This window comes from Trichoderma harzianum (assembly GCF_003025095.1).
Source record: "Trichoderma harzianum CBS 226.95 unplaced genomic scaffold M431scaffold_17, whole genome shotgun sequence".
NCBI lineage: Eukaryota > Fungi > Ascomycota > Sordariomycetes > Hypocreales > Hypocreaceae > Trichoderma > Trichoderma harzianum.
Genome location: NW_020209265.1, coordinates 292,036 through 316,337, shown reverse-complemented (window position 1 = coordinate 316,337; position 24,302 = coordinate 292,036). Strand labels below are relative to the sequence as shown.

Sequence of the window (24,302 nt, the reverse complement as noted above, 5' to 3'; positions counted from 1 at the left end):
AATAATCAGATAGTCACCGGCTTGATTTTCCTGCCGCGAAACAAATCAAGACATCCCATACACATAACTTGTAAAGCAACGTAGCATCCAAGACTCAGATAGTCCATTGTGTCCTAACCAAAGACAACCGTTACGCCCATGTCTTGGCTGACTCTTCTCCACAAATCATTCTTTTGCTTGGCAATGTGCACAATCTCATCCTCGTCATCCTCGGCATCTTCGCCGCTGTCTGCTCGTCTCCAGACCTCTTCCACTATGCATCTTGCTCGCTCGATATTAGTCATGCCTTGTCGCTGGTTTATAGCCGCAAATGTCTGCCTGGAGAGCTCTCGGTCGTCTGCATCAATGGCTTCACACGATGCCACAAACAGCGGCCAGAGCAAAGCCCCCATGGGACCTTTATTCCTCACTGTTTCCATACAATGGGTGAGACTAATGTGAGTGTGGCGTTGTACGACGGTATGGCGCCGAGAACAGCCGTAGATGGTACGGTAAAGGTAGACGAACCCGGAGTGTCGATACGCCATGGCGCTATTCAAAATGCTCTCCATTTGCTTTTTCGCAGGCACCCCAGCCATGATGGGATTATCTGTATCCTTGGGCAAGGGTTCGTCTGGGGAAGGCACCCATTCTTGCAGAGCAAACTCCACCGCAGAAGCCGTAGTCTCAAACTCCATTCGGAGCTTTGCCGTCTCTGAATCATCACCCCTGAGCTCGGCTTCGAGGAGCTGCCGTTTCAGGCCACCTAGAGTAGAGAGCCGGTAGATGATGGGCCATAGAGAAGTGGCCATTCCCAGTAGCGTGTCGACGTTCCCTGCAGGCACAGTAGCGCCGCGACAGTCAACTGAGGGGAACGGGGCGAAATTTTCACAGTCCGGCGTAGGTAGAATAGGTGTAGAGTTGAATGATAACGCTGTTATCACATCATAGAATCGGAATGCCTGTTTGGAAAGTGTTGCCTTGATTAGCTGAGGAAATAAGTGGTGAGCGGGGTGTCGCAAGGAACTCACCCGTTCCAAGAAAACGGCGGTTGGGTCAGCCAACGCTTGGGTGCTGCCCATGATCGCCATGGCTCCCTTTAAGTGGCCATCGACAATATTTGAACGTCCACGTTGAACCAGCTATTGCGCCATTAGCATCACAACAATGACTACAAATCAACTGGATAGCGCGCGTAGCTCACCACTTCGTAGTATATCAAGAGGATGATGGCGGCCAACAGCTCATTTCTATTCGCATCACATCCCTTTGCTATCAGAGCAGCTAATCCATTGATCGCTTTGTTGTGGAAATAAACGCTCCGCTCGCTGTTGTGTACACCTCGGTGCTCCAGATGGGCTGAAGCCAGGGCAAAGATGGAGTTTGAGACCGCCGTGCTCTTCTGAGATAGTGGCAAAACAAGCCGTTGGAATGGGTTGCCCTCGTCTTCGCGCAAAACGATGAGATGTGACAAAACATTGGTGAAGTGGTCAATCAACGCTCGCCTGTTAGCCTGATCGGAGAATTCGGCAAAGGCAGGTATGATGAACTCTATAGTAGGAGATGGAACCGACACAGGGCCAACCACGGCGAGAGATGTGTTTTGTGAGGCAGTATCGGAAGAGGCCGTTTCATCGATGGGAGGGTTGTGGTTGCTGTCGTCATCATCGTCGCCTTCTTGCTTCAGAGGGTCATTGGGTGTGATAAAGTCAAACACATCGGCGTCTAGGCAGGCATCCTGCGCTCTGGTATCGGCGGCCCATGACGTGAATATTTCATCCAAGACATCTTGGTTGCAGTCGGCTGCCGAAGCAGGTTGTTGCATGTCTTCGTCCAGCGCAAAGTTGTCATCAAATCCAATGTCAGAGCACCAAAGAGGGGCCTCCCATTGCCCCAAGCTCAGCCGTTTTTGAGCAGCTCGAGATAACGTATGGTGCTCCAAGGCCGTCGATATTTCGGTCAAGGATGAATCGCCGAAAGAGTCTAGCCTGCGGCGCTGGCGAGGCTTGATGGGCTCATATACACAGCTCTGGCCGTGGTCTTGACAGCGGCTGCATATGGGCCTGATTTCATCGCACTTCTTCTTCTATCGTGCAGGTGTTAGACGTGCATAGAAGTGAGATCTGCAATAAGACGAATCAAATTACCTTTTCTTTGCTACACATCATAAAAAGCTTGTGTTAGTGGGTCGAAATTCTCTGCAGCGCAGCAAGGACAAGAAACAACATACCAATAATTGCACCCTTCAAGTTGAGCAACGGAAGCGATTAGCATATTTTCTTTGCTCGGTGTCGCGCAGCGCGACACATTTGTCTGAGAATCAGCTTACCGGCTCTAGAACGGCGCTTTGGCACTTTTGGCGGAGCAAGCCGAGTATACAGCAGCATCTCTGCGACGTTTCTGAGAGATTACTCCAAATTCTTTGGTGGTTCTTAAAACTTGGCGCGGGAGAGGATTGGTGTGGCAAGATTCCTCAATAGCCCATCATCCACTGGTACGGATCTATGATTTGCAACGGCGCCCCAGAGAAAGCCTTTGCACCGGCTAGCGTTTGAGAAGTACGGATATTGATTTTGGCGGTAGAGAGAACAAGAGACACCTGATCGTTGGCCGCGTTGGCATTGCCGCCGAAGCAGTGCCCGGGCCGCGTGCGGTGGTGACAACGAGCTGCCCCCAAGGCGGATAATTTGGAGAGCGAGACAGAGCGCGGAGAGCGTCAAAGGGGATAGCGGCGCAGGGGATTGATGAATGAGCAGATGGAGCGGGCGAAGAGAAGATAATTAGATGATGAAAAGAGAGGTCAGCAGATTTGAGGCCGGCTTGGACATGGAGGTTTAGCCGTTTCTCCAGACCCTTCCACAGTGTCCCACTTTCGCCTCAGTTAACAGTTACCTCACGTCACGCATCCTCGCACCACGATGCTTGTTGGACTCGGCCGGCTCAAGCCACGCTTAAGGCACCAGGCCCTTGGAAGGTTGCTAGCCGGTTGGAGGCGAAAAAGGTGGAGGCACTATGCGGGGTTGGCACGAGCAGGCTTGAAGATCGCTGTTTTAACGCAGCACTGGGTGTGCCCATCAGCTGCAAGGCGGTATGGATATCCGAGCTGGTTGTGGATAGGGAGGGAGACAGTAAGGCCGAAAGGGAGCGAAGGAGATGGAAGGCCTTGATGGACAAGAGCCATCCATCATTGTCTAGTCTTGTGTTATATCGTCAGCTGAGAATCCGGAGACCCTCGCGATGTCTGCTGCTCGGGAGAAACCTGGGGTGCAAGCCAGGCCTCTTCGTATTGGCCATTTCTCCGCAGCAGCGACGGAGATTTGACCGATTTCGGGCTGATTGGTCACGGCCTTTTGGAGACAGAGCGAACAACCCCTGACATGCGCTTGGGAGAAGCAAGAATTTTGAGTCAGGCCAGCCATGCGCGTGTTGGAGCGGGGGAGACGGGCTGGCTAGCGCTTGAAGAATTTCTCCACGTTTTCGCGCCAAATCTACCGAAGGCCTGGAAGGAATCCTTCGTTATGATGCGACGGAGGACGGACGGGGATTGCCATTGCCTGCAGCCGAGTCATTGTTAGCCTGTCTGTGACTTTGCTGAGACGAGAAGGTAGCAGCAAAAGTGGCAGAAGCAGTACATAGCAGCAGCAGTAGCAACACTAACGTCGGCATTGGTAGTAAAAAGGAATTCCGTAGCTCGTACGAGTAGCACGTTGACGAGGCTGTCCACAAATCTTGCCGCACGTCAAATGTCAATGCCAGAGTCTGAGTGGCCCTCCGTCATCCTGACCTGCATGCGATATCGACAGCGGCGGGCCGGGCCTCTCTCCGAGATCTGTCGTCCCAGCAAGACATTTGTTTTTGCCCTTTGCGATCGCGTGATGAGGGCGATCGCTTCCACAAGCAGAATATTTTGTTCTTCTCGCTTTTGACTCCGTTGTCGCGTCATGTCACAGGCAAAGTTGTAGGAACTCGGTTTCGGCATCTCCAAACTCTAGACCAATGGATAATTCTTTTTTTGACCAGTTGTCAGGTCGGCTCTTGAGTTGATCCCTGAAATACCGATGGATGCAACTTTTCTGTGGCTCTGGTTGGGCAAAATGGCACCTTGTGTTGGTCGATGCTTTTTGTTCTTGCTGTGCATCATTGTCGCCTGATTAGATAATGCCACCTTATCGGAGACAATGATGCACCTCAGTGATTAGGCACCTGCCCAGGTCTAGAATTGTCTCTTTCACTCAGCTATCAAAGAGGTAGCTTCTATATTGGACCTTTCATTTCTACCAAGGGATCATTCGTCATCCATTCATCAATCCTCAATACCTAGGTGCTCAGTAACAATCCGAGCACTCTGGGCGAGCCTTCATGATTGATGGCTTCTCTTTCTTCCTCCTGCTTACTATCTGACGGCATCCTCGGAGAGGCTTTTCCAACGCCCAGTCGTATCAGCCGCAACGCTCCTCCATTTTGAAGCCAATCGAGACCGGCCGGCAGAAAGGCAAGGCTTCGGGCACATGAGTCTTCGGATCATGATCTAAATTTGGCTCACAAGAAGGTGGGCTGCTCTGCCGCAGCGTCGTATTATTGGCGGCCTTGTGCCATCAACAGCCAGTCGGTGGGCGGAGAAGATGTCCATTATCACCACATATGGAGGCTGCCATTGGCACATCAGCCGAGTGCCACGCGAACTGCTCTGGGGCAGCCAATGGCGATGAGCGCAAGGTGCAAGGGTCGAATGGCTACTGCTCCCACACTGCAGGACTCAGCACCGAGGCTGAGGTCTGCAATGAAACCATCCATGATTGCCTTGCTGAGGAGTTTGCTTCCACACATTCTCGAACTCTCGCCTGTTGGTGGAATCCAGCGGGAATCTCCACTGCCGGCCCGCGCGTTCGGCGGTAATGCACTGGATCTTCGATCGAGGGCGCTTATTGCGTCCAATATACAGCCTCGATATGTTCAGCCTCGTATCAGTCAGTCGCGGTGACATGACAAGAGCATTTAATCGCCGGCCCCCTCGTTGCTTTTGGGTGGGCCATCAGCAAACAAAGACATTTACGACCAACGTCAAAAGACTCCAAAGTACGCTCAACCAGAAATAACATACAGAGTGACGCCTTGCTGTACTCTCAGGCCGCGCTATCGAGGAGCCTTGTCTATTGGAGCAAGTACCTACAACTTATATCATCATCTTCAACCACTCTTTTTATCCCGGATGCTCAACCAAATCTCACCCCTCCTATCCAAGTTGGCCTGCTACAGGCAATCCTCTGCAGCTTCCACTGGCCATGATGTTTGTGTCTGCGTCTGCAACATACGGGTTAACCCTGTCTGCGGCACTTTATGCCTCAACAGTGGACGCATTGGCCTTCAGACGATATGATGGTATCCATCGCACAGTCAAGTCGCCGCAGATTACACAGCCTGCCATGCTATTGCAGCGGAAAGGTGATGTCTGCGGCGTTGGCATGAAGCTATGCCCGGCAAACTTGGGTGGAAACTGTTGCCCAGAAAACTATGCTTGCGCAACAGATGGCTGCTACTCAACAACAACTATCACCAGCATTTCATCTGTACCATCGCATGCATACTCATGCCCAACCAGCCAGTACCTCTGCCCATCATCTCTCGGCTATGGGTGTTGTCCCAATGGGATGGGCTGTGGAGCCAGTCGATGCTACTCTACTCAGCCAATCACCACGACAGTAACGACGGCCATTACGAGTACAGCGAGCGGCACAATAACCACAATCACGACAACTGCAATCATCGTCAGGAGCCCAAGTGTCCCTACCAGCTTAGGCATGTTGGATGATCGCACCAACGATGATGATGGCATCCAAACAACTGACTCGTCCGCCACTGCTGTCCCAAAATATACGCCACCAGCGGAGGCCGACGGGAGTGATAGCCAGGATAATAGCAGTCTTTCCACGACGCAGCTAGGGGGCATCATCGGAGGAGCTGTTGCACTTCTTGCGTTGGTGGTCGCTGCGGCTGCAGTTTTGATTCGCCATATTGATAGGCTGGGTAGCCAGATGTCGCGAAAGTCCAGTTCGTCTAGGACGAGCTCAGCAACAAAGCAGACGAGTGTGTCGAGTTCTGAAAGCGGAAGTTCCTCCCGAACAGATTCTACTCGCGAGTCATTACGGCATTCACGAGCTCGTCGAAAGCCTCGGTCTAGATCTACAGTCCGTCGTAATCGTCAACGGCGGAATGGTCTGATCGCAACAAGGTCCGGCAATTTTATGACTGAAAGAACGCTGGGGAGGCAAGATTCTGCCGACATTTCCCTCGAAGTTTTGACTCGGACAGTCAACTGCGGTGGTGCGGTGGTATCAGATACAAGGCACGGCTATGTCGTATCACCCACGCCTATCAACGATGTGTCACCAAGGTTACTCAGTTCTCCGTCGCCTATTAGCGATACGGAACTCGAGGCAAGTTCGCTTGCACAAGAATTAGCCGGGATATCGACGGCGTCTACTCTGGCAGCGGATCTACTCATACATTACCCGCAGGACATTCCACCGAGCGACCTCCCGAGGGTAGCCATGAGGCCACCGCTTGCATACCAATGGATGAGAAGCATAGGGCTGCTTAGGCAGTCGGAGAACACTTCTCCTGAGGAGTACTGCATCGACGATGAGGAATGGCACGGATTTTACGGGTCCCGAGACCATATGGCAGGTCGAACAGGACTTGGCATCTACACACAACTTCGGGGAGGTGGGCACAGACAGTATAGATGATCACAGAGCGGCAAAAAGGAGTTGTATCATTTGTGGCTCCATTATAGAGGACTGCTGAGATGTGGATTTTCTCCAAGATAGAGAGGAGGGCTAATCGTTGTTTTTTCCAGCACTGCATGGTATATGGCGTTTTTCTAGCATAAGTACATTAGTACATAATACGAGTCAAATAGGCAGGATGGGTATATAATTAATTAGCATATTCAAAACATAATATGATTCACATGGAATGGATACTCCAAGTTTATATCCTGTTACGGCTCTCAGTTGACGGTTTTTCGCTATCAAAAGCGGCGGGTTATCCGTGATGGCGGCTCTGTGCAAACTTCCTAGTTGGGAATAACGCAGGCAGCTTCCATCAAATAGGCCGTGTGGCTCAATGGCAGAGCGTCTGACTACGATTAAGTAAATCAGGAGGTTGCAGGTTCGACCCCTGTCTCGGTCAGTTTTTTGGTGTTTTCTAGTGGAAATAGCATGCAATTCTTTTGTGAATTGTGTGTGTATTTTGGTTCTATTTTTTCCCCCCCCTATCTATTGCGAGGCCAGTCTATTGCGAGGCGCATGCATCTGGGTGGAATGATCAGCTTACCCTACTTACGGATAGAATAATGCTACCCTCTTTGATATACGCAGTCAGTCGGTGTACTCCGTAAAATGCACCCCAAAGTAGTATTTCATAAGCGAGTTGATGTTCAATGCTTGAAGAAGGGGTTGGTTACATTCTCATGGGTAGTATTATCTCGGTTTCTACTGAGGCAAGGTAAGATGCGTGTGGAACTCAGCCAATAGCCCATCGAAAAAAAAAGAAAAAAAAAGCGAGGCGGGGGTTATGGATGTTCATAAGCTTATCGCCAGCTAGTCGATTCAAGGCAGGAGAGTAACTGGGCCACATGGAGAGGCAGCTGAGTATTACATATCATATTGCACAATCGGGTTCTGTAGTGATAAATGGTCACTCGCATTCCTGATATGGCTTGTCGAAAATGCTGCAGTTGTGACAAGCGAGAACTGCGCCTCCCCCGCCAGTTCTTGTCAGTCTAAGCGACGAGATTACCATTGAAAAAAAGATGATAGTAACGAGTACGTGCAGGTAACATATTCATCATTTATATAATTGTCGTTGTAGGTTAGGTGGGTAGTTGAAGTTTGCTTTGCGAGTTGAAACATGGGAATCTTCGCCGTGTCGGAGCCAATCCTTGAGGCGAATAGCGACGTCGGGAGCACATCAAACAAGGCCGTGTGGCTCAATGGCAGAGCGTCTGACTACGATTAGTACATCAGGAGGTTGCAGGTTCGACCCCTGTCTCGGTCAAGCAGTTTCTTTTTTTGCTCTTTTGTTAGGCTATAATTTGTTCTTGAGTGCAAGGAAGTGACTAGGGGAATTTCCCCCTCTTTTTGTTTCTTTGTTTGTCATTTTCTTGCTTCTTTACTATTGTGCAAGTCTCGTGGGTTGGCCGACAGAAAAAAACAATTTAAAGAGGGAGCTTGCTGGGTCCAGCGATCGATAGGCGTGAGGATTGCCCGATTCGGCTCGGATGCTGCCGGGATGGCGTCAAAGTAATGTATCTGATCATCTCCGTCCCTGGTCGACACTAAACAAACGTCTGGAAACATGACGGAATTATCTGTGAGGTGAAGAATTGAAAAGAGATGAATGAAAGGGAGTTGGCTTGAGTCTATGTATACGTATACAGGTATTAAGGGGTGCATGTAACTCCGTAAGCTGTGTGCCGTTCTAGGCATCTGCGATACGCGGGAAATAGGGAGCAGGAGGTGTGTGAGCAAGTCCAGCTTTGCGATAAATGCTCTCTCCTTGGCCGTGCTTGTGCTGCACATTATTCTCCATCAATCAATTTTACCCAGCGAGAGAGAGAGACAGCCAAGGCCCTAGCCGGCAGCGTTACGCCGACGCGGCCCAATCTAGCCTTGGATGCCGAACTGTGCCGCGGTCTGTCTGTCCGGAGCGGTTCCCCGAATGGCATCGTATTGTAGGTAAGGGTATACGGAGTAGCTGGAAGAAATACAAGCAAGGTATGGTTCTTTGACATCAATCAGTAAACATGTACCTACGTATGAACACTCTCTCTCACTCAGTTGACAAACTACCTCCTCTCTCACGACCCACGTGTTGGTCAGCGACAGATTAAGCACCGAAAGGCCGTTTAGATGCTCTTGGCATATGCAACGACCTACCCAATGCAATCCATGGTTGACCGCATGTCGATTGAACTGTACCAGTACTAGACGTATTTCAGCCACACGCGATTGGTGCTTGTCCCGCACCCTCTCGGGAACAAGTTGCTTGGCCAGGGAGCGGAGCAGCAAGTAGCATCACGCACGGAACAACTTCTCCAGATTAAAAACGGTGGCCCAGCGCTGCTTCCGGTAGGGTTACCACGTGTGAAAGCTACCACCGATTAATTACAAAGAAGTCGGCGATGGATATGGCCATGGATACGGGCAAGGATAATGGATCAATAGGTCATGGGTGAGGCCATGGGTGAGGCCCTGTAGGCATTTGGGACGGCGCCTTGGCACTGGGAACTTTTTGCTGTCGATGTTTCTTCGGGGAGGCGGAAGGGATTCAGCTCCTTATGCTGGTTTTTGTTAGTACACCTCATGTATTCTAGCTGTCTCTTTTTCTCACGCTGTGTTCAATCAAAGTCGCCGATATTGCTTCAAGCACCTATAAGGCGCATTTTGATGTGATGGAGTTGAGGTTGAATTAATTGATAGAACAAAGTGCACGGTTCAAATGTTCTCGATCAACTCAATTTCCGCCACTGCCAGCGCCACCCGCCAATAGACGCACCTGTCAAGAGCGAACGACAGCGGGCAATAGCGGCTGCACTTTAGCGCTCTAGTACCTGCAGTTTAGGGACCCCGCTGCAGAAATTAGGGCTTTAGACAGGCCGGAGCGAGATTTGTTTGCTTTCTGCGCGGCCAATTTCCATCAATCCCTTCATCCCTCCTCCACAGCCTCTTCAGCAGGCTATGCCTACTGGACGCCAATTGATGACGGCATGAGCCCATCCTGAACTTGCATCTTGGCATCAAATATGTACTGTACGGTACAGCAGCCTTTGATCTCTATCTCTGTCTCTGTCTCTGTCTGTGCCTGTACATGCTGCTTACAGAGGATAGGCTGTATTGTTACGCTGTACTGACAAACAACACAGACAGACATCAGATTCAGGTACAGGCACCGATAACACACACAGACATTCAGTGTTGTATTTGTACTTGCACCGGTAAGACAAATAGGGGTCCCCATGCCCTGGAGCTGTCCGTATTGGTATCTGCTCGTACGAGCTGATGGAGGTGGTGCCAGGCGCATGTATTGAGTGTTTTTCTCACACCCTTGCCGGAATATTCAAGTAGTGTCGATGTTTGTTTTGTCTGTCTGCCTGCCTGCCGGTTCCTCTGCTTTACTTCCGAGCATCTGGAAACTTCATGCTATGTGCCGTGCAGCCGAGCAGGAGATGTTGCAGCCTGTGGTTGGATCTGAGGCTCTTCGCAGGATCTGGATGTTGCGGCTGAGACAGACAGACAGACATACAGACAGCTGTCACTTGCATCCTGCTTTGCCCGTCTTGGAAACACAATGCCGGATTTGGCCATTGAAGGAAGACGGATGACTGCATCATAGCCTGAAAGCTGCGTGTACTCGTACCCATCTCATACAATCAGCATACAACAAATACCTGACTTCCTTACTCCTTTCTTCACCTTGCATCCATCCCAATTACGCGTCCACGCAAGACCAGACAAGACAAACACAGCCTGGCCTGCTCGCCTTCGCTCTTGTCTCTGGAAAACGGATCCCACGGGAAACCAGGCTAGGACCGTTCGATTGATGGGACTTTAGCAGCTAATATTAGCCGGGGGCTTCTTTTGATGGACAGGGGATCCCTGGTCCGTCTCACAGGCACAGCTGCCAATAGCCTGGTCGATCCATGGCCGCAAACTCCTCCCCCAATTCCCCAAGCGGCCACCGAACGAGTATCCACGCCAGCGCACTTTTCTCAACTCTCTTTTGCTGTTGGTTCTTGACTTGTTTAGTCTTGAGTTGCGAGTGTACTTGTGATATGCTCGGTGCTAGCAGAAGTATGCTTAACCAGATCGAATCAGTGGCTGGCCGTTGCCCCCAGACAGACAAGCAGACATCCCGCCTCATGGCTCCGGTCGAAGCCCTGATAGGTGGACACGGCCCTTTGCACGCCAGTTCCGGGAACTGTTGCTAGTCTGGCAGGGAGGCCATGCAGCTGTCCTTCGGCTGGTCGCACCGGCCAAGGCGTGAGAGAGTCCGGAAGGATGTAATCCCACAATGGATCTAGTCACTGGGGCCCGGCTCACTCTTCAAGGTTGTTTGTCTCGTCCAGATCTCATTCCTATATAGGCCTGCGGCCTCGCTGCCTTACCTCTCCTTTGGCTCCTCTCTTGCTGCTTTTTCTCCCTGTGTTTCCTGTGCTGGTCAATCTCGTTGTCTCATCCTCAAACTCACAACTCCGTTCTCCAAAGACAAACACCGCAAATATGAAGGCCGCCATTGTCCTGTCCTTTGTTGCCGCCGCCATGGCTGGCGTTATTAATGAGCGAACCAACGGATGCAACGCCGACAACTGCGCTCGTGCCGTTACCGGTACCCGCGATGGTCTCCTGCCCATCACTTCCCGCCAGGCCGACTGTTCCAGCTTCATGAGAGCTACCGTCACCCCCAAGGCTACGTATGTCTTCCTATACAACATCTATATACACAGATGAAACTCCTTTATGTTGACAGTCATCACAGGACCACCACCATCACCATCACTGTTGACCCCGAGGTGACCCCCAAGGCCAAGCGCGCCGTTGCCAACGCCTCTGCCGTCACCGTCTACCCTACCTTCATCCCTGACTACGCCGACAACTGCCCCAACGGTGCCGGCTACTCCTCTGCCTGCTCTTGCTGGGGCATCACCGCCACCACCACCACCGCTGCCACCCCTACCCAGACTGAGATTGTCACCGTCACCCAGTCTTACTGCGAGCTGTAGATGGCTAATGCCAGGGAGCGATGTGTGGAGGAGAGCAAACGGCATGTTACTTCTGCCGTCCGGTTAATTCAATTATGAAGCCTTGACTTCGAGACTATTTAACGGGCAAAAATAACATTTAAGCATTGGGATAGAGAGAAGTTTCGCCGCGCTGAGGAGGGCTGAAGAAACTTTCTAATGCCAGCGATTGACAGCCCTTGGCATTTTATGATGGACATGAGTGAATACGAAGGGACATAAAATTATACATTAATAACTTTCGTTTAGCAAGCAAGCAAATACAATTACTCACGTCCCATTTTCTCATTGCTGAACTGTTCATGATCTGACCAAGAACGATCTCGGAGGATTGCCTTACTGATCCATAAGTATATTGTGGCAGTTAGTTGACTTGTATGGAATTCGGACTTTTGACGATATGTTCGGGATTTGACATGATAAAACAAGAACGGTAGCACAATCGGACTATTTTAACTCCATGTATACCGGTATTAATTGGAAGTGAAACGCAAATTCTCACATGTATACTATCTTAGGAACAGTCTTGTTAGCATCGGGTGATTTGCAGGTATTCTGTATATTTGCATCACTGCACTCGTAAAATCCGACTAAATATCCCATTACGTCTGAACGAGAATGGTCGATATCTTCATTACATCTGCGGCTAGTTGACGTACTGCTGTACTACATAGGTACGTTCGACTTCTAGAAAGCACCTTCATGTTACACACAGCCTTCATGTTGTCCCGCATGGCGCAAGGGAAATCCGAGAGCTTGGACCACGCCAAGTAACACATAAGATGCATGTAGAAATGGGGACAAGCCATCTAGATCTGTATGCAGGGAGATGGTGGTACCTGATCGTCGTTAATCTCAAGTTTCGCACAGCACGTGCCCCCTCTTTCAACTTCATTCCGTTTCCCGTCGATTCCTAGGACTCATTCGCCATGTCCTCTGTAAACGCTGGAGGCTTCGGCATCCGTCGCAGCGACATTTGCAAGATCGGTGAGCAGACATGCGAAAACGAGACATACGTAGAAAGTCTGCCCTCATCGAAATTTGTATTATGCAGGCAAGGATAAGAAGTACTTCGGTAACATCTGTTGTTTGGACAGCTCAAACAGGGTAGCATCTGGAACCTCTATACGTGGAATGGCAAATATGAGTCGGGAGGCTAGTTCTGCTGTGAGCCGAATCAGCAAGGCTTCTAAGTATGGGTTCAAACAGATATGTACATATATATCTATATGTTGGTTGCATAGGGCTGGGAGTAATGGACACCGCCGACTTTATTGACTTGGCGGCAAAGTCGACGAGCGAAATGTACACCACATGGGACCGATACAGCGGATAACATATTGGACCATATCTACGTCTTAAGCACCCAGTTAGCTACATTTAGTATTGCAACGGCAACCTCTATGTTTGTATCAAACTCAGCTATTGCAATCACAGGGGACAAACACAATTGCTCTCCACCAATGGGCAATGTGGGTGCTATAGCGGGTGGTATCGTGGGAGGTGTTGTTGGGCTGGCTGCCATTATGGCAGCGATTTTCTTTTTACTTTGACATTGGAAGCAACAATCACCGCTAGATATGAAGTCGTCTACATCTGAGGCTTCCCTGGAGCATCGATGGACTGAGTATAGAGCGCAGACGTAACAGGCAGAGCTCGATCTCCGGGTACGACCAGGCGAATTGATGGGGAACAATATGAGAAGTGAGCTGCTGAGGAGCCCAATGACCTGGGGTATAGTGTCTCCTTAATAAGCCAAGAACTAAGGGGTGCGTCAAACATACATACCTATGCATGAACGGAGTATTAAGCTTAAACATGCCGAATGCTACAGTAATTAGATGTGAAACCAAAGCATGCACATTCACCTGAAGCATCGCTTCCGTCCATCGCTTCCGTCTGGTCGAAATAGCTGAGAAATGGTGCCTTGACAGGGTAGCCTCATCAAAGTGACATAGCAAAAATTGCTTGCACATGAGTAGTCTCATAGATGACAAAAAATACGCTTAGTCTCCCTTTAGACAAAGATATCAATAACCCAAAATACAGCCTGAAATACCAAATTGAGTTGGCCACAGGTACACCGATGCGATATGATTCGACAGGCAAGTTGATGCAAACGCTTTATCCGGTGACGTTGTTATTAGAATCACAAAAATTCTTCGCGAGCAGCATTCATGGGGGCCTTCTGGCTTAATGGAATAGTCGTACAACTAGATTATAGGAAATGTAGATTCTCTCACAAACAAGCGAAGAGCTGCTGCGAATGACTCATTAACTGTCATTAACATAAGCTCTTCTAATCGCGCCACTATTGTCAATAAAGCCTTATGGTAAGCATTCCTATGGCTTATAGACGAGGCTGTGTGCTTCCTCTGTAGAGGCGGCAATGGTCTTGAGAAAGAAGACACTAGGCTGTTTGGCAACGTCTAGCTACTGCCAGCCTGCTATACCAACGCCCCCGTAGAGATGGCAGCTTCACATAGCCACAGAACATATAATCCGACTCATTATGATCTCTTATATTTGATATTTTGTTAATGATGATGACAGGTAGAGGTAAGTTTAGTGTGTGAATATTGTCCTGTGGGTCGGTATGCTGGGCAGATCTAGGTAAAAGGGAAGGCTGTCTCACACAATATGACAATTCTTGAAGTTCTAAAGGAATATCAAGATGACAAAGAAAGATTTCAGATGATTGAGAATCTCTTGGCTTCACTATTAATATATGTAGGATGTTGACGTGAGACGCTGAGGGTAGCTGATCTGTCTCACCCAGTACCGAGCCGCCCTCCTCAAGACAATGAGCGCCTCCAGATAAGAAAACATGCCCCCGTGATTCCATGCCAAGAGTTGAAAAACGTGGAAATCAGGCCATAAGCCAGGAACTGCCACGGTCGCTTTGTCGTGTTTGGGCTAGTGCCAACGGTGCGCTCTTGGCATCGCGGCTTCAGGGTCTTCCGTTGGCGGAGTCGTGACTGTCTGTGATGAGCCTTATATTTGTTAATTTGCCTTTATGATGATTTCACTATTGAAGATATCAAAGCCCTGAAACTATAGATAGATCCATTAAAAATGAACGGCACTTGTATCAGGTAACCAGTCGTAGATGCATGTAAGTCGGACTAAGTATCACATGTAAGCCAGGATTGAGCTAATGGTGGTTGTTTGAAGCTACTGATCAGCCCAATTGCCGAAGGTCAAGGGGCACGTCAAATATTAAGCTTAAACATGCCGAGCCCTGCAGAATGGGAATTTGAAACCAGCGCAAGCATTTTCACCTGAAGCATCGCATATGATCCTTCTGAACTTGATAAAAGGCCCATAAGCGATGAAGACAAAACAGCACTAGGCTGACTAACTCGCTAAACATCTTCAACGTCTACAAGGGGCTAGATCAGATGCCGCGGACCCTATTTATCCAACAATTTAAGAGAGAAAGAAAAAAGTCTATACAGAGACGGAATATGTTGAATCGTGGAGATTCAGCGCTAGTACAGACGGCACTTTTTCTGCAGGCCGAATAAGAATTTTTCAAAAATTGAGCATCACTGAGCGTCACGTAATATGTAAACAGGTACCGATTCGAATGCCTCATGTTGGATGTGATAGATCAACTATATCTGATGAATTGGTACGCGCGTCGTCTATACTTAAAGTCAGGGCACGCATTGATGCGACGTGCCAATACAAGCTTAAAAAGAAAAGTGTTAGAGACTCGTTTCATGGAAGCTCCCGGGCTCCGAACATGTCAATGTTTCGCGTGCAAGACCCCCAGTTGTTTCATTCTAGTATAAGCGATTCTTCAAAACTGGCAACCAAATCTAGCCATCCGGGACGGCAATATGTCTACAGCCTTGACATTGAGGGAAGAAACACGCCCCTCCTCTCCCAGAACGGTGCATTGGCCATCCTGATTCAAGATGAACAAATTTGATGAGTCCAATGGAAATGCCGTTGTGCTTACACGAGAAGAAAGGGATGTAGTGGAAAGAAAACGCCGAATTGCCGACCAGATCTTATACGAGTACCAAGCCGGCTAGTCCGGTCATTGTTTTCTCACGCTTGGAAAGTGAAAAGCTGAGAATTAACACACTCACCCGCAGCGATCACAACATGAAGACATCGCGGTGGGGATATAAGGCGGATTCTGAAGAGATCTCCAAGTGGACAAAAATCCACATGGTGAGGCGCCAGTATTAGCCGGCGTACTTTCAGCTGTAAGTGGTGCAAAGACACCAAATGACGGCCGCAGCTAATATCCGCTCGGTGCTAATGGCATCCGGCTATGCTCATCGAAGCGACATCAACGATATAATACAGACGCAGGCGTACTTCGACCCAGGAGGCTGCAGGTGGTTTTAGCCACTGCGCCATGACAGCATCGCCAAGTGCCCCGTACTAGACTATCGCTCTCCGGCAATTGCTTCAGCCTGGTGCGTTCCGCTCTAGGGGTTAAGCTTCGAGATGACCTAGTATTTAAAAATATCTAGGCTGTGTGCCTGCGTAGATCCACTGACGAGGGGGTGTGAGGGAGCTGGAAATGGCCGGGGGTGGCCTCTCATATCCTGGATCATTCGCCAGATATTATAAGCTCCGTCCCCTTTCTGGCTGGACTACAATTAGAGCCGACATCCCATCATTTCAGCACTCATTTTACTTACATTTTAACCATAACAAAGTCATAATATCTTTCTTATTTCTCTATTTTAATATTTACACATTCTTAAATATGACTCGCTTTGCCCAATTCGCAGCCGTTGCGCTCTCTCTCGCCGCTCCGGCGCTGGCGTCGTGCGACTACGGAACCCATCTTAACCCCCGAAGCGAATCTGTCCCCATCAGCACCTTTGGCTACACCGGACTCACTGGACCTTTGAACTGGTTCGGCCTCAATGAAACGGCCAACAAGCTGTGCGCCACCGGCAAGAACCAGTCGCCCATCAACTTGGATTCTTCCATCACTACCGCCCATGGAAGCTCCGTCACCTTCAAGGTTGATGCTTATCCCCATGGCGCCGAGTTTGAGAACCTCGGCACTACCGTCGAGGTGCCCGTCAATGGCTCGCTCGTGGCCGATGGCAAGTCGTATAAGCTGGCTCAGTTCCACTTCCACACTCCTAGCGAGCATCGTGTGGATCTTGAGTACTTTCCCATGGAGGCACACTTTGTCTTTTCAGCTGCAGGTGAGTAAGCGTCATGAAATGCTGTGTCCACCATAAGAGAATGTTATTCAGGATCGTGGTTTCTAACACGAATTTGCTTGCTTCGGTGCTCAATAGACAAGTCCACCGCTGTTGTCGGTTTTCTGATCAACCTCGGACTCATTCCTGATCCTCTTCTGGCCTCGGTGTTCGCCTCCGTCGGCATGATTGCGACTCCTGGCTCGACCACCAGCACAGGCCCTCTTGTGTTTGGTCCTCTTGAGAACCACCTCAACTCAAACACCATCTTCAAGTAAGAACAACAGGTTCATCATATGACATTGTGCTTGTTGGCTAACCCCTACTACCAAGGTACTCTGGCTCTCTGACCACCCCTCCTTGCTCCGAGGGTGTCTCATGGTACATCAGCACCAAGCCCCTGACGATTGACGAAATCACCTATCAGCGCGTCAGGGATGTGGTCAAGTTCAACTCTCGTTACACACAAAACTCCCTTGGCGAGATCAATCTGCTCCAGAATGCTGCCAATGAGCTCTAAATAAGCTTTTGGCACAGGGGCAGGTGTATTTTTGTATATGTACGCATCAGTGTTGATCATTGATGTCTGAGCGATTAGATTGACATATTCTGGTGTTATATAAGAAGCGGGCGTGTATAGTAGATGGTTGCGAAGAGGTGGTTAGAGTTGTTTGAACTAAAGAAATACAAGTAGGGCATATACCCGTATATACAAACTTAATACTTATATGATTAAACCATCTTTTACTGAAATGGGTCCTTGCTTTCCTGTTGTATTGTTTTGATAAGTTTTCCGTTGGAATACAGAGTCCATTTTCGAGTAGGATTATCACGTCCTTACATATATAGCTTGGCGGTTACCATGGTTCTGGATATTGAACGAAGGGTTGGAGTGTAGCCTTTCACTGAACTGGCTGTGACAGCGTTGCTGATTTTCTTAATTTAATTATACATATAAGCTCCATCAATGGCAAACGGCGATATTTTATTCCAAAATAATACATATAAAAAGGGTAATACCTTGTCCAGTCCAAGTGCATTCAAGCCATCTAACATGAGATGAGGTACTTGTAGATAAATGGGTACCAATAGTCATCCAAGGGGATACAAGTATACTGCCTACTCGTCCATCAAACAGAAAACACGCGATTAAGCTCAGAATCGGATCATAAATCTACAAGGAATGTTCTACAAAGCATCAGACGCCCAACTATCGCGGTGTATAAGCGACATATATGCTTCATAGGTAGACACAGCTATGTAACCCAGGAGGGCCAGTACTACTGCGAGTAATAGAGACAGCAAAACGACCATGAAAATAAATCACCGCCCACTTTGACACACACCCTTTAACAGATAGACTCAGCAGCCAAGACGCTACTATCACTGCTGGAGCTGTCAGACGCAGATGGTGATTTAAACTCCAAAGTCAAACGGGAGCCGAGCCCGTTGTTGGCCGTGCCGGATTACCTAAAGCGGAATAGCGATGCGGGAGAGGCCGCTGGGGCTCTTCTAAGCAGCAAACGGGGAAGACCCTGAAGAAAATAGAGTTGACAGTGAATGTTGCTTTTTGGCATTTGAGCACAAGATGAAAGAAGACAGGCAGAGTGTTGTTTTGATATGGCGGTGAGGTGTTTGATGGTGTGGTTCACTTGCTTTGTGAGGTTAGTTGCTTGTGCTAGACTAGCGATTACGACTTTACATGGAAGAATTTGCCACTCCTAAGGAGAACAACACAGAAACAGAAACATTAGGGTAATTCTGAGTGCTGCTGCTACGACTAGAGGGCAATTGTTAGGCCAATTCTGCAAATTAGAACGTGACATGATGAGTTGGTTGGTAGAGATTGACAATAGATTCTAATTAGCCGCCCATCTCCAGGTTAACCATCCATTAGCTAGCCACCACCAAAGGCCTCCTGGCGCTGAAGATGCGAGTAAACAAACACCTGCGTCCGCGACATCGTCACTCGTTTCATGTCCCTGACCGCTGGAAATTTGTGGAGCACATCTGTGATGCCATGTACGTGAACGGAGTAGGGCATCGACAGTAGAATTTCAGGCCGTAAGAGCATCCGTGCGATGGCTTTGCTGATAATTTGGCAGCAAACTCAAACTCAATTGAGGCGCCATCGATGCAAGCACTTCCGCATCTGACATTTAAACACTTCAACTCTCGACATGCCTCACCATTGCTCAATCAATTCGAATCAAATCAAATCAATCTGTCCAACCTCTCTTTCCAGGGCCTGTTGCAGCGGTCTTGTACCTGTAGCGCCTAACCATCCCGCGATTCACCCAATCACACCCCAGGTCGACCCGGCAACCAGCATAAACAAACCCACCTTCAGGAGGCTGGGCCAACCATGCGAAGCCACATCTGCACGCACTGCAGTTCTTGCCATATTTGACTATCACATCTCACCTGTGGTCGGGCATCTCTGATCCTTTCCCCCTCGTGCCTTTTTTTTTCTTTCCTTTTTTTGCTATTTGCCCTCGTGGAATTGAATCATCAAATCATAATACATACAGTGGGCGTCAGTTTTGTTGGGTCACTGTAGCGAATTGAGCAATTTGTTTATCCGTACATAATCCAACCCACTGACTTGACTGGACAATATTGATTGTCCCGTCTCTGTCCCTGTCATTCTCTCCCCCCCCCGCCACTTTACTTTACTACCTCCATACAATATCCACTGTCCTTTTGTCTCTCGCTAGAGGCAGCAGGATCCGGATTTTGAACACTCACTCTAGCATGGAAGACTACCGCTACGAAGACGAGAGTGTGAATCCCGACTACGACGACGACACCATGTCCCAGCCCGACGGCGCAGACAACGGCTCGCACGAGGGCCATGACGACGACGTCTTCAGCGACAACAGCCCGCGCAGCTCCATGGGCTCCATGTCCGAGGGCGACCCGCGCAAGACGGGCCACGATGGCCTCCGGTCGCCGCGCATCTCCGACATCCAGCAGCAGTACGACGAGGGCGAGTATCAAAAGGTCACGCCGCGATCGTCGCTGAGGTCTGCCTCGGCCAAGGTCACCTCGCCCACTGAGGGTTCTGGTTCTGGCATTCCTCGCTCCGGCCGTCGCAGCGCCCTGCCCACCGTCTCTCGCCTGGGTTCGCCCAGCCTGTCTGCGCAGTATTCGGCCAAGAAGACGCCGCCGCGCTTCAAGAAGAACGACCCGCCGCTGGTGCTTCTGCACGTCACCCTGCTGCCGCTGAGGTGGGCGTGGGGCGATGTTCTGGACGAGGCCAAGACCAGCGAGCTCAGCGAGGGCGTCAAGACTCTGCGCGAGGCCTGGCGACAGCTGGAGGACACTATCGGCGACACCATCCAGGACCGCGGCGTCCTCTTGCCTCACCCGCAAAACGACTTTGAGGTCATGGAGGAGCGTCTCCTGGAGGCGCTGGAGCTGCCCTTTAAGAGCCGCGCGCGCATCCTCGAGTGCGGCCACTACCTCGGCCCTTCCAATGAGATGCCCTTTGCCGATGAGCATGACAGCGAGGACGACGAGACCACCTACGACGACGATGGGTCTGCTCGTGTAAGCGCGTCCAAGAAGGACACCCATTGGTGCACCACCTGTTCTTGCGAGATTCCCGTTGACGCTCTGGGAGCTGGCAAGATTTACCGCGTCAAGGTCTATGCTAGCAACGGCCTGCTGAGGGCCGGTGCGTGGGAAGCCTGCTGGAAGGAGATGGAGCGTGTCGACATTGAGATAGAACCCATGATGGACGCCAAGCTCCAAGATGAGATGGTGCACCTTGCGGCGCGCCAAGACAAAATCCTCTCCAAGAGCAGAGCAGGCAGGCGACGTCTCTCGTCTCGCATCCAGGACGTTGAGGACGAGCGGGAGGATGAAGACTTTGATGAATCCTTTGTTGGAAAAGAAAGAAGTGCATCGCGACGATCCGTGTCATACGACAAGACCTCTCCCGGATACCGCGAGATGCACGGGGAGAAACAAGACAAGTCGCAGAGCCGCTTCAAGGCTGGCAGCTTCCCCGACATGGTTGTCAATGCCTTTAAGAAGTTGTTGGACGACAAGAGGAACCTGGCCATTCTCCTGCTGAGCGCCCTGACTGTGGTGGTCGCTCTCCGGGGCGGCGTCAACAACAAATTCTACGACGAACTCACCCCCTTCCAGCAACCTGAGCTGACCAACTCCTTTGAGACGCCGACCACGGTTGTGACTGACGGTGTTGGCGAGGAGGGAGAGGCGCAAGAGGGAGATGAGGAGCTTTCATTCTCTCCCTCCTCGATCATTGGCAATCTGTTTACATCCCAGGCAAATGACGGCGAGAACCCCTGTGCTGCCGTGGAGCCACAGACCGTGACTGCCACTGTTACGGAGGTGTCCAACGTAGCTCGCACCGAGATGCCGGAAGCCGATGACGACTTGTTCTTAGATGATGACGACGAGCTCCCTGAGGATGAGGCTTTTGCATCCTCAGACAATTTTTTCTTGGGAGATGGTATCATGGACGAGGAGGAACTCAAGGGTGCTGGAGGAGGATCACAAGGGCAGAGTGACTGGCAGTGGGGAAGCCCCTTCAAGTTTCCCTGGTAATTTCTTCTTTTTCTCTTCTTCTTTCTCTTTAACCCGTTTGACCAGCGATGACGAAGAATACCATTGATGTAAGTAACGAGCTGGAGGATGCAATTAAATATGCCGCAACGAATATTTTATGTTTATTTTGGGGGAGATCTTGTAGTTAGAACCAGGTCAATGCGTATAATACGAGTGGAAAATTGTTGTACAAAGGTGTTGTTGGATGACGCCTTGGTTTGGCGGTTGATTGGCCTTGACCTATGCGTTTGCCTGTCTATTGTTATATAGAGTATTAAAATTGAAGGAATAATACAGTAGTCTTTTATTTTCTCAAGCATCTTGCTTCTTGATTAATGCAGCTTGAGACAGCTATGCATGCAATCGTGTCTTACTCGCCGGTGTTGTGCAGATGCTGAAGAATATCTGCACATATGCAATGCTGACAGCTCCACCACTTCTTATCCCTCCCTACCTCGGCATCCCGTGTCTCCTGATTTTCCGGACGCATACCGTATTGACGCGAAGTACACGTTGCCAAATCGAAGAGAAGCGTGTCTGAAATGTATGTATATTATTTAGTAGAGAAATCGACAAAAATGACAAAGCGCTATATCCACATGTTCAAACCTTGTTGTGCCGCTGTAAAAAAAAAATATGAAGAATGAAGAGCCCAAAGATATTTTTCAACAGTTCCCCCCTTCTAAAGCCTGTCCAATGCACAAAGGTAGATGAGTTTTTTCATTACAATATTTGTTTTCTTTCCGTCATAAAAGCTCCATGTATGTAATTCCCATTTCGTTACAACCTGATGTAAATATCCATGCAGTCGATCCTCCACTCCCGCTTGCCCAGCAAGTTACGCAGCCACTCAACCCCCAAGCCAGTCCACTCATTTCGCAACACGGCAATCTCCTCCGCAGCAGCGCGAGCAGCGGCTTTAGCTGTAGAATTGACCATGTCGACGAGGGTGTCGTTGAAGGCGAGGGCGAGGGCGTGCGAGTCTTGATCGTTGACGGGGAGCGGGAGGGACGAAGGCCGAGGGAGGAACCAGTTGCTGCTGAGGTCGAAGAAGCAGCGGTCGGACCAGTTGCACGAGGTGAGGAAGAGGATGAGGAGGAGGACGGAGCAGTAGACGCAGGGGCGGTTGAGGAAGTAGGTGCAGATGAAGAAGAGGAGGATGAAGGCGGGCGAGGCGTTTGTCGGGATGAAGAGGAGCGGGAGCCAGCTGTTTGTTTGTTGTTGTTGGTTAGCACTTTGTGTTGGAGATTGGCGAGTATTGTATAGAGTGGTGATTGGGGGACGAACCTTCGGAGGCAGAACATGGTTGGTAGATGTTTGCGATTATGGGAGATTTATTGGTGTTTTGTTGGGTTTGTCGTTATGAAGCTCGAAGCTTGGAATCAGAAGCAAAAAAGGTGGCGAGGCTTTGGGCGGATTTTTTATGACGCCGAGACTTGACTGCTGAGCATGTGGCGGGTGGGGAGACAGACAACAAGCAATAATATAGAGTTCCAGCAGCTAAAGGGAATTCTGATGGGAGAAGACAGAAGTGTATGTAAGCAAGAAGGAATTATTAGAATAATAGACAGAAAAGGGAAAAAAGAGGGGATTTGATGTGAATGGATGTGAATTACGAGCAGTCGGTCATTATGGCAAAGCGAGGCAGTAGTTTCGGAATGGATTGAGCGAATGATGGCTGCAAGTTTGATGTTTGTAAGACGAAGCAAAGCAAAGCCGTGTAAACCCGGCAAAACTAGGTGAGGCTGGAGAAACGCAGAAACAAAACAAAACAGAGAGAGGTTGCGCCACACGAGGCTGAAAGTAAGGCCATACTGTTGTCTCCTTTTTCTTCTCAGCCCTTTTCTTTGCTGTTTGAAGAGTTTCCTAAACAAGAAGCTTGTTGTGCTACATGTGCAACATACCGGGCTACATGCGTATCTTATCTTTGTCCCTTGCTATCGGATAAGCGATAACCCAGGGCTGGTCTGTTGGCTGCAAAGTTTTCTCTTCTCTTGTATTTGTCCCTTTTCTCCTCCCTTTATCATGTGTCTGTGTCCTCGGGCTTTGTGGTTGGGCATCTGTGACGTGCTTTAGGTGTGTGTGTGAGCTGGCAGCTGTGGGTACTTGCTAGTGTTAGTGACCGACATATTCTTTCGATGTGGTTTGTGGGTTTATCGTTTGTTGCCTGATGCAAGTGTCTCAGTACGTAGTTTTTTTTCCCCAGGTTTTTCTTGTGCCAGGTTTCATTTTCAAACCTTCCTATTCCGCCTTTTCTTATCTTTTGCTGTGAATTATCACTCTATACCGCTGTAAACTCCGTAAATCTTCAACTCTTTCTTTTTTGAGGTTCCTGGTTCACGCTGACTAACCCGCACACAACCGGCAAAAGCCCGTGCGCACTGTCGAGCCGCAAACTGGTGGGATACAGGCGGCTACTCTAGCGGAGGCTCCAGTGCGAGCAGCCACCTAAAGCCTGAGCACTAGCGCTGTTTAGCTGCCCGTGCAAAAGTGATAGCAACATGAGCCCGGCTGCTCAAGTGAATTGTTACCCAACTTGGGCCAAGTTTTTTTTCTCCCAGAGTACCTTACTTCCCGCGTTCGGCACAACTCCTTAGCTCAACAACTCTGCTTAACCACCGACATTTTCTCTTCTTTCTCTCTTCACCTCTAATCTCCCACCATCCTTTTCCTCCTCCTCGACATCATCATCCATCTTCCTCCCCCGTCAGAGACCTCTTCTACCCCTCCAAATCAACAAAAAAACAATCGCAACAAGGGGT

General features: G+C 49.7%; 7 protein-coding genes and 2 non-coding genes across 9 annotated transcripts; 6 read left to right on the top strand and 3 right to left on the bottom strand.

Annotated features, from left to right (window-relative positions):
- Positions 1–113: 113 nt before the first annotated feature.
- M431DRAFT_97388 (hypothetical protein) lies at positions 114–2,366 on the bottom strand (the record flags this gene model as incomplete). The annotated part of the gene is made up of 6 exons (XM_024924929.1): positions 114–941; positions 1,011–1,121; positions 1,184–2,065; positions 2,127–2,136; positions 2,210–2,222; positions 2,309–2,366. 6 exons carry the CDS (start codon positions 2,364–2,366, stop codon positions 114–116), a joined length of 1,902 nt encoding a protein of 633 aa, XP_024769318.1.
- A 2,745-nt stretch (positions 2,367–5,111) lies between these two features.
- On the top strand, positions 5,112–6,965 carry M431DRAFT_271653 (hypothetical protein). Its single transcript, XM_024913954.1, has one exon. It carries the CDS (start codon positions 5,262–5,264, stop codon positions 6,723–6,725), a length of 1,464 nt encoding a protein of 487 aa, XP_024769317.1. The 5' UTR covers positions 5,112–5,261; the 3' UTR covers positions 6,726–6,965.
- Positions 6,966–7,090: 125 nt separating this feature from the next.
- Positions 7,091–7,170, top strand: M431DRAFT_t182. Its single transcript has one exon. It is a non-coding gene; the product is annotated as a tRNA-Arg (tRNA).
- A 788-nt stretch (positions 7,171–7,958) lies between these two features.
- On the top strand, positions 7,959–8,037 carry M431DRAFT_t183. The gene has a single exon. It is a non-coding gene; the product is annotated as a tRNA-Arg (tRNA).
- M431DRAFT_271643 (hypothetical protein) lies at positions 8,015–8,390 on the bottom strand. The gene has a single exon (XM_024913953.1). The coding sequence runs from the start codon at positions 8,337–8,339 to the stop codon at positions 8,136–8,138; it is 204 nt and encodes a 67-aa protein (XP_024769316.1). The 5' UTR covers positions 8,340–8,390; the 3' UTR covers positions 8,015–8,135.
- Positions 8,391–11,261: 2,871 nt separating this feature from the next.
- On the top strand, positions 11,262–11,761 carry M431DRAFT_97300 (hypothetical protein; the record flags this gene model as incomplete). Its single annotated transcript, XM_024924918.1, has 2 exons — positions 11,262–11,452; positions 11,518–11,761. 2 exons carry the CDS (start codon positions 11,262–11,264, stop codon positions 11,759–11,761), a joined length of 435 nt encoding a protein of 144 aa, XP_024769315.1.
- A 4,709-nt stretch (positions 11,762–16,470) lies between these two features.
- On the top strand, positions 16,471–17,675 carry M431DRAFT_153347 (hypothetical protein). Its single transcript, XM_024912881.1, has 3 exons — positions 16,471–16,965; positions 17,062–17,236; positions 17,296–17,675. Exons 1-3 carry the CDS (start codon positions 16,512–16,514, stop codon positions 17,480–17,482), a joined length of 816 nt encoding a protein of 271 aa, XP_024769314.1. The 5' UTR covers positions 16,471–16,511; the 3' UTR covers positions 17,483–17,675.
- Positions 17,676–19,716: 2,041 nt separating this feature from the next.
- Positions 19,717–21,540, top strand: M431DRAFT_97350 (hypothetical protein; the record flags this gene model as incomplete). Its single annotated transcript, XM_024924923.1, has 1 exon — positions 19,717–21,540. One exon carries the CDS (start codon positions 19,717–19,719, stop codon positions 21,538–21,540), a length of 1,824 nt encoding a protein of 607 aa, XP_024769313.1.
- Positions 21,541–22,320: 780 nt separating this feature from the next.
- On the bottom strand, positions 22,321–22,844 carry M431DRAFT_500102 (hypothetical protein; the record flags this gene model as incomplete). The annotated part of the gene is made up of 2 exons (XM_024917888.1): positions 22,321–22,747; positions 22,828–22,844. The coding sequence occupies 2 exons, from the start codon at positions 22,842–22,844 to the stop codon at positions 22,321–22,323; spliced, it is 444 nt and encodes a 147-aa protein (XP_024769312.1).
- Between the last annotated feature and the right edge of the window lie 1,458 nt (positions 22,845–24,302).

What these genes read in the sequence shown, in the direction of transcription:
- M431DRAFT_271653 (XM_024913954.1), top strand. Translation starts at nt 5,262, where the DNA reads ATGATGTTTGTGTCTGCGTCTGCAACATACGGGTTAACCCTGTCTGCG.
- M431DRAFT_271643 (XM_024913953.1), bottom strand. Translation starts at nt 8,339, where the DNA reads ATGTTTCCAGACGTTTGTTTAGTGTCGACCAGGGACGGAGATGATCAG.
- M431DRAFT_153347 (XM_024912881.1), top strand. Translation starts at nt 16,512, where the DNA reads ATGACTCGCTTTGCCCAATTCGCAGCCGTTGCGCTCTCTCTCGCCGCT. An exon ending in CTTTGTCTTTTCAGCTGCAG is followed by an intron (nt 16,966 to 17,061) that starts GTGAGTAAGCGT and finishes GGTGCTCAATAG; the next exon opens with ACAAGTCCACCGCTGTTGTC. An exon ending in AACTCAAACACCATCTTCAA is followed by an intron (nt 17,237 to 17,295) that starts GTAAGAACAACA and finishes CCTACTACCAAG; the next exon opens with GTACTCTGGCTCTCTGACCA.